Below are 8624 nucleotides of genomic sequence, written 5' to 3'. Positions count from 1 at the left end.
AAACCAGGGCGGGGCCTTGGGCTGCTGTGGGCTGGTGTGAAGAACTCACTGTTCCACTTCCTCATTTTCCATTCCCACCGGCACCGGGAAGCCAGACTCTTTGGAATATTTTTATTTTCCTAAGTATTTTTATTTTCATATTAATATAGTTACATAAATTTAATAAGAATCTATTCTTCTTGTTATAGAACATATGAAAAATATTGTTATCAAGGTTTTGACACTAATGTCATGTTTTTTGTTGTTAATCCTCAGCCAAGGATATTTTTCCATTGACTTTTTTAAAGAGAGTGGAAAGGAGGGAGAGAGACAGAGAGAAACATCGATGTGAGAGAGAGACATTGATTGGTTGCCTCTCACACACGCCCTAACCAGGGCCAGGGATGGGATCGAGCCTGCAACTGAGGTACGTATGTGCCCTTGTCGGGAATCAAACCCAGGATCCTTCAATCCACAGGCCGACACTTTATCCACTGAGCCAAACTGGCTAAGGTGGTAATGTCATATTTGAAAATGATAAACATAGATCAGATATGACCAGGCAGTTTTAAAGAACTAAAGTTGACTTTATGGAGGCACTGCTTAGAAAGTACAGCTTAAAATACTGCCTGGTACCTGAATTTCAGAGTTCCTGGTCTTACAGGTCAGTAAAGGTCACTTCCTGGCAAGCTGAAAAATCTTGGGGACCTTGAGAAAAGTGGAATTCACCCAAGTCTATATGTACTGCAGGCTACATCTGATAGCAAGATGATGATGATGATGATGATGATGATGATGATGATGAAAAATCTCAGGACATTTTTGGGGACCTTGAGAAAAGTGGAATTCACCCAAGTCTATATGTACTGCAGGCTACATCTGATAGCAAGATGATGATGATGATGATGATGATGATGGAGGAGGATGATGATGATGATGATGATGATGATGATGATGATGAAGAAAAAGAATAAAGTATAGTACGCCCTGGTTGGTGTAGCTCAATGTCTGTTAGAGTATTGCCAGCTCACCAAAGGGTCTCGGGTTCAATTCCTGGTCAAGGGAACGTTACCCGAGTTGCACATTTGATCCCCAGCCCCGGTCAGGGCACATGCGGGAAGAAGCAACCAATGGATGCGTCTCTTTTTCACATCAATGTTTCTCTCTCCCTTTCTCCCTTCTACTCTCTCTAAAAATCAGTAGAAAAAATATCCTCAGGTGAGGATTAACAACAACATCAAAAGTGTAGTTGACATATAATAATTAGTTTCAGGTGTACAACATAGTGGTTCAGTATTTATATTCCTTACGATGTGATCACCACAATCAGTCAAGTAACCATCTGTCACCATACAAAGCTATTATGCTAATATTAACTATTTTCCCTATGCTGTACATTTCATCCTGTGATTTTTTTTTTAATGACTGGAGGTTTGGCCCGGCCAGTGTGGCTCAGCAGTTGAGCATTGACCTAGGAACCAAGAGGTCACTGGTTCAATTCCCAGTCAGGACACATACCCAGGTAACAGCAAAAATGAATGAAATATGTCAACATTTGGAAGGTACACAGTATTTTCCAAATGACTAGTGCATATTACAAAAGCATTCATGGGAAAAGACCCATTCAAACTACAAGGCTGACCAATAGATTTTATTTACAAGAGTCTGAAAACTTCATTGCTCTGATTTCAGATTTCATATTGCAAGCAACCTTTAAGACACTACCTTTTGTCAAATTTGGTGTAGTCTCAAAGAAAAATATCCACATCATTTGTGGCTATTAAGTGAAAAGGCTATTAAAATATTCCTCTCCAATTACATATGTATGTGAGGCCAGATTTGTTCATATACTTCAAGTAAAACAACATTGCAACAGATTGAATGCAGAAGTAGATACGAGAATCTAGCTCTCTTATGCCCGATGTTAAGAGATTTGCAATATTGTAAAAAAAATGTCATTCTTCTTACGGACCTGTTTTGTTGTTTTGGAAAACGGTTATTTTTCATTAAAAAAAATAAATGAACAGGTGCCAAAACACTAGGTGCTATTTCTGTGTCCCCAGCCCTCCCCCTCCCCACAGCCAGCCCTACTCACTTGGTGATCTCTTCTAAGGCTGCCTCAGGTAAGGCCAGCATCTCCACCAGCAGGGACAGGATCTCAAAGAGCAGAGTGTGGGGGTTCGGGGGAGCCGTCAGGGCATTCTGTTCTGGGGACATGGGATGGTGGCTGCCATTACCACTTGCTCGCCCTGGATGCACCCCACCCCACCCACCTGTTCCCTGGTTCATCCCTGCTCACCCACGGAGCAGAAGAAGCGCTTGGTGTCTGTCATTACGGCCAAGAAATCTTTGAAGCCCACGTGACCATCTCCTGTGGAGGCCGGAAGAAGACAGGGTGGGCACGGGCCTTCCGAGCGGCCCCAGGCATGGCAACCCGGGCATGATTATTAGTATTTACTCATTGAGTCTGATTATAAAAGTAACGTATAGGTGACCAGCTGGTGTGGCTCAGTGGTTGAGCGTCAATCCATGAACCAGGAGGTCACGGTTTGATTCCCAGTCAGGGCACATGCCTGGGTTGCAGGCTTGATTCCCAATAGGGGGTGTGCAGGAAGCAACCAACCAATCAATGTAATTCTCTCTCATCATTGATGTATCTATCTCTCTCCCTCTCCCTTCCTCTCTCTGAAATGAATAAAAACATTTTTTTAAAGTAATGTATAGTCAATGCAAAAAGCATGGTGCACCCAGGAGAGTAGAAGGCAAAAATTACAATCTCCTGAGTTACAAGCTCCCAGAACTTGAATCCTAGAGGCAGTAATCCGAGTTTATATCCCAGGTCCACCACTGACTATTCATGTGATCTTGGCAAAGTTTCTTAGCATCACTAAGCCTTAGTTTTCCCAACTAGAGGTGAGGATAACTATAATACCTATCTCATGGGAGGTAAAATGAGGCAAAGGGCTTAGAACAGGCCATGCATATAATACATGCTCACTAAATGTCAGCAACTATTATTTTTTAAATCATTGGTTATTTTTAAAAATATATATTTTTTATTGATTTCAGAGAGGAAGGGAGAAAGAGAAACATCAATGATGAAAGAGAATCATTGATCGGCTGCCTCTTGCACCCTCCCCCCACTGGGGATCGAACCCACAACCCAGGCATGTGCCCTTGACTGGAAGCGAACCCTGGACCCTTCAGTCCGTAGGCCAGTGCTCTATCCACTGAGCCAAACCAGCTAGGGCATCAGCAACTATTATTATTACCATTTGATAGTCACTGCATGAGAATACATATGCACACATATTCCCGCTTTGGCCTTCAGGACCCCACTAGACCTGTCTCCAACCTCCCCTAGTGCCCAGACCCTCCAGCACTAACCTGCTCTCCCACCAGGCTGCTTCCTCGTCCTAGAATTTTCTCCACCCCCTCCAGCTCCTTTACTTAATACTTTCCCTTGACCAGCCTATCCTCAGAGAAGTCAGGTCTACCCAGGTCAGATCCCCTCAAACACTCTCCTAAAAACCCCCCTACTTCAACCACACACTCGGAAGATCTGGAATGTAATGGAGGTTCTTTCTGGGAGGCAGGAACTGGGCCTGTTGTGTTCGGCACTGTGTCTTCTGTGCTTAAGACAGGTAGGTCTTAGCAGCTGTTCTCTGAACTACCTGACGAATGAATGAATAATCTCCAGTCCTTAAAGGCCCCCTCTGGGGGTGCTCAATACCTATTCCCATGTCACAGATGAGGCCTGATGCACAGAGAAAAGAAGCCTGTTGCCAAGGGTCACATAGGGGCCGAGCTGGGGTCAATTCCTGGCTTGAGCGTGAAGATTTGCATTTGTGCAGTGATGGAGGAAGCTGTGGTCAGGAGCCCAGGCCCTCCACAGCCCACTGCTCCCCACGTCCTGCGTCTAGCCAATCAAACCATGTGTAACACTAGCAGCTAATGCCTTCTGGACGCATTCTCTGTACCAGGTGTCTGCTCAATGCTTTGCTGGGATTATCTCTAAATCTTTTCAGCACAGATGGGTATCGCCATCAGCTCCATTGTACAGATGGGGAAACTGAGGCTTGGTGAACTTCATTGACTCATCCAAGATCATCCAGTTGGTAAAATGAGTGAACAAATCACAGGGGAATGTCCGATGAAGCACATACAAGGGCCCAAAAGGAAGGGATCTCAGAGGTCACTGTACATCTTGGGGTGAGGAGGTAGGTCTTGGTCATCTCAGTCACCAGAACCTGGCACTGAGTAGGTGGGTGCTCAGGGAGTATTACCTTTCAGATCCAGTGCAAAATGAAAAGGCAGAAAACATTATTAAGAATTTCTAGACTGGCCCAGGCTGGGTAGCTCAGTTGGTTAGAGCATTGTCCCCAATATGCCAATGCTGTAGGGTCGATCCCTGCTCAGGGCACATACAACAATCCACCAATGAATGCATACTTAAGTGGAACAACAAATTGATGTTTCTCTCTCTTTCAAATCAATAAATAAAAATTTAAATAAAATTCTAGACTGTGACAGCAGTGCATTAAACCAGGGGAAGGGCCTTTTACACCAGAGTCCTGTGCCACTAACTGGACCGTACAGGTCTCCCAGGGCCCGTGGCGCTGGCCCTGCCTGGGACTTGGAAGGAAGCCCCCCCTCACTCACCATCAATGTCAGCACTCATCAGGGCATCCTCCACCTGAGCCGGCGTCAGGGAGATGCCCACAAGGAGCAGGACCTTCTGCAGGCTGTGTGCGTCCACCACGCCAGGGCCATTGAAGATCTCAAAGTAACTGTGGAAGGCTGGGCCGGAGTGGGGTGACGTGAGGGGGGACAGTTCTGTTTCCACCATTCCTCCCCTCCCCTCCAGCCACCCTCTTGCCCGGTGTCCTCTACTAGCATGGCCCGGTGGCGGGACAAGGAACTGAAAGAGTGAAAGTGGAGGGGTGTGGTCCCATCGACTTACTCCACTCTATGCAAGGTCAGGCCAAGGGCTCAGCTGGTGTGGCAAAAGCTAAGCTAATTAGCAACCTTCGCTTTGCACCAAGAGCACCCCTCTGTGTGCCAGGCACCGTGCTATGCTCTCTATAGCCAGGTTCTCATTTAATTCTCACGACAGCCTTGTGAGAGTAGAATGCCTTTAACCAGTCCTTTAACCTTTAACCTTTAACCAATGCCTTTAACCTTTTGTGAGGTTGGGGAAACTGAGGTGACCCGACAGGTCTTTCTGACTTGGGTGCTCTGTGGGCCTTGATCTGCATGGACATGGCTTCTAGGCTTCAGTTATCTGGACCCGAGCACAGGACCAGGACGGATGCCGAGAAAGCCCTAGAGCAGTGCCAACTGGTACAAAAGCCGTGTCCTTCCTGGTCAGAGCATGTGTGGTGTCTGGTTTCTTAGCTCACAGCAAAATGCGGGTTAGAATCAACAGACCTAGTATGAAGACTGGCTCTGAATTACTGTCGTGGGCCGAATTGTGTCCCCTAACCTCAAATTCCCATGCTGAAGCCTTAACGCCCAGTACCTTAGAATCCAATCTAACTGGTGTCCTTATAAGAGGAGGAAATTTGGACACAAAGAGACACCAGGCATGTGCTCACACATACGGGAGACCATGTGAGGACACAGGGAGAAGGCAAGCCGAGCAAAGAGGCCTCGGGACACACCAAACATCAACATCATGATCTCCGACTCCTGGCCTGCCCTTCTCTGAGCCTCGCTTTTCTTCTCTGTAAGATGGACATAACAGCGCACCCTCCAAGAGACGCTGGAGCGGCTGTATTAATGTCGTGCCTGGCACATAATGGACTCTGTAAGTCTGTAAGCCTCTGACACAGAAGTGACACGGCGGGAGGAGATGGGGCTAGGGTTTGGGCGATGGTGACGTGCTGTGAGCAGCCACATGGGAAAAAAAAACACAACTCTCAAAAGCAAATCTCATCGTCCAAAATGCAGGGCAGTTTGGAGCATCAGAGCAGCGTAGCCAGCTCTTTCCTCCCCAGGTCAGGTCGAGGGTGGTGCTGGGAACCCTGGGTCTCTAAGCCAAAAAGGCATGCTGCCCATGAACTCTACTGGAGGAGGAGGGGCAGCGGGTCCTGTACTTAGGAAAGCCCAGCCAACAATGGCTTAGAGCAGTGGTTCTCAACCTTCCTAATGCCGCGACCCTTTAATACAGTTCCTCATGTTGTGGTGACCCCCAACCATAAAATTATTTTCGTTGCTACTTCATAACTGTCATGTTGCTACTGTTATGAATTGTCATGTAAATATCTGACATGCAGGATGTATTTTCATTGTTACAAATTGAACACAATTAAAGCATAGTGATTAATCACAAAAACAATATGTAATTATATATGTGTTTTCCGATGGTCTTAGGCGACCCCTGTGAAAGGGTCGTTCGACCCCCAAAGGGGTCGCAACCCACAGGTTGAGAACCGCTGGCTTAGAGGGTCTTAATGCAGGAAGGTGTGAACTTCAAGGAGGGGGTCATGGGAGCCAGCAAGCGCATTCAAGAAAGGCAGAGGAACAGGCCACTCTGGCTAGAGGGTCCGGGCTTTGGGAGGAGTGAAGGGTGGGGGAGGACGCACACCCACTCTTTTAGGGCCAGGCTGATGAGGCCACCTCTGGAGCCCACAGAAAGCAGTGCTCCCTCCCCCTGCAGCTCAGTAGGTGGGGTCACAGGACCCAGCCCAAGAGCACAGCGCGTCGCCCAGCGTGTGTGTTCAGAACTTGTACATTTTGGGGTGGGAGTGGGAAATGGAGACCAGTCTAGGACAGCCAAGCACCCTGGAGGCTGCTTCTAAAGAGGACCAATGGAGTGGGTTCAGGAGGAGGCAGAAACGCCTCCAAAACCTGAAGCGCTTGGCAGGCTTGCTGCCATCACTCAGGGGGTGACTGTGGAACTGGGAAGCATACTGGACCCCAAGCGAGAGGACCCAGCGTGAGTTCTGGCCCCCCACCCAGCAGTGTACGCGCTTGGGCCAAGCTCCTGCCCTGCACGGCCCCCCAGCCAGGCACTCCACTGGGTCCACTGCACAGGGCGGGGTGGGCACAGGGCGGCGGTCTGGTCTGTAAACCACCCCCACCCCAGGTCTGTGAACCCCAAAGGACAGAGCGTTCTGAGGCCCCTGCAAGGGCTCCCCTGGCCGGCCTCACCTTCCTCTTGCTTCAAGGTGAGGTGCTCCTCGGCCCGCGCCTCCCAGTTCTGATACAAGTTTAGGAGGCAGTGTTCTTCCAGGTCCTGCCTGCAGAGGACAGACCGGCCGGGTCCATATCCAGCCGCCTGTCCTGCCCACGGCTGCACCCAGAGCCAGGGCAGGGCTAGGGGGAAGCCGGGGCAGCGGAGCGCATGGGCAGGGCCCTGGGCGAGGCTTTGAGGGGTCAGAGAGGCTGAGTGACCCAGAGGAAGGGCGGGGCGGAGGTGAAGGACACGAGGGAGGGAAAGGGGTCAGACATGGGAACGGAGACCTAGATATGGGGGCATAGAGCTGGGAGGGAGGACAGAAATGAGGGGAAGTGGAGAGGACACACAGGAGGAAACAGACAGGGCTACTGACAGGGATAAGGGTCTGGGAGACAGATGCCAGGGACAAGGGGACAGAAGCTCTGAGCCTCTTTTCGGGGGGCTCCTACCGTGCCTTGACTTGGGCCAGGCTTCTCTCGTTGCTGTGGTGCAAGAATACTGTCTTTCTCCAGCCCAGGTCCAGGGTGGGCGCTGGCAGGACGGTGACAGGTACAGAGGCCGGGACAGGGGCTCCCACAGCGGCAGGGATGGGCCCAGGGGCTGGTGGCCGGACCCAGGATGGGGCCATGGCAGGGGCGGAGGCAGGGGTCTGAGGCAGTGTCAGGGGCAGGTTTGAGGCTGAGTTGCCAACCGGGGCTGAGGTGGGCACGGGGGTCAGGGTCTTGGGGGCCTTCCGGTTTGGCAGGGCCCGGGCCTTGGCGGCCCTCCGATGCATGGCCTCCTCCTCCTCCACCTCCAGCAGGCACTTCATGAAGCCCTGCCCGGTGCTCCCGAGGCTCTGGGCTCCCGTGGTCGCTGTGGGCTCCCGCGGCTGCTTCGGGGCACAGCCCGGCTCCCTTCTCTCTCCAATGTCCCTCACCTCCTGGGACAGAAGAGGGGGAGGACATGGGGCCTCCAGCCAGCCCCACGGCCCCACAGAGTTCCTTGGTGCCACCTACTGCCCAGGACATCCTCGCACGGCCCCTTCCTCTCTGGGCCCCTGGAGCATGTCGCCAGCTCTCACATGCATCCCACGAGGCTCCCTCCCCAGGTGTCCCCGGCATTGACTCGGGCTCTGCCGCCTCCCAGCCCTCTGAGCCACGGTCTTGAGTTCCTCTGGGTCCCACCACTCACTCGTGTCCTTCACTGTGATCGACGCAGCCTGCAGTGGCCTGACCAGAGATAACTTCAGGGGCCTTGTCCACCGCTTTTACCCACATCTACCCAGCACTCGGCATAGGGCAGACACTCAATAAACTGCCACTCGTTCCTTCAGCAATCTGGCCATCCAGCACCTGCCCCTCCCATAACAGCCATCCTGCCCCGGACCCTCCCATTACAGCCATCCCTCACCCGCCCCTCCCATTACAGCCATCCCTCACCCGCCCCTCCCTTTACACCCATCCCGCATCCACCGGTCCCA

The 8624-nt window shown here is 50.9% G+C and overlaps 1 protein-coding gene across 1 annotated transcript in view; it reads right to left on the bottom strand.

Annotated features, from left to right (window-relative positions):
* The window catches only part of SPATA21 (spermatogenesis associated 21), a 23865-nt gene that overhangs the window by 7552 nt on the left and 7689 nt on the right, over nt 1-8624 (bottom strand). Inside the window, exons 4-8 of the mRNA XM_006105744.3 lie at nt 7612-8084; nt 7135-7223; nt 4642-4779; nt 2279-2350; nt 2075-2186 (exon numbers count right to left, since the gene is read on the bottom strand). Coding sequence (XP_006105806.1) covers nt 2075-2186; nt 2279-2350; nt 4642-4779; nt 7135-7223; nt 7612-8084 — 884 coding nt within the window. The remainder of the gene's footprint in view (nt 1-2074; nt 2187-2278; nt 2351-4641; nt 4780-7134; nt 7224-7611; nt 8085-8624) is intronic.

This window comes from Myotis lucifugus, unplaced genomic scaffold (genome assembly GCF_000147115.1).
Source record: "Myotis lucifugus unplaced genomic scaffold, Myoluc2.0 scaffold_720, whole genome shotgun sequence".
In the NCBI taxonomy this organism is placed as follows: Eukaryota; Metazoa; Chordata; class Mammalia; order Chiroptera; family Vespertilionidae; genus Myotis; species Myotis lucifugus.
The sequence above is the reverse complement of the archived record's forward strand: the minus strand, read 5'-3'. Positions and strand labels throughout refer to the sequence as shown.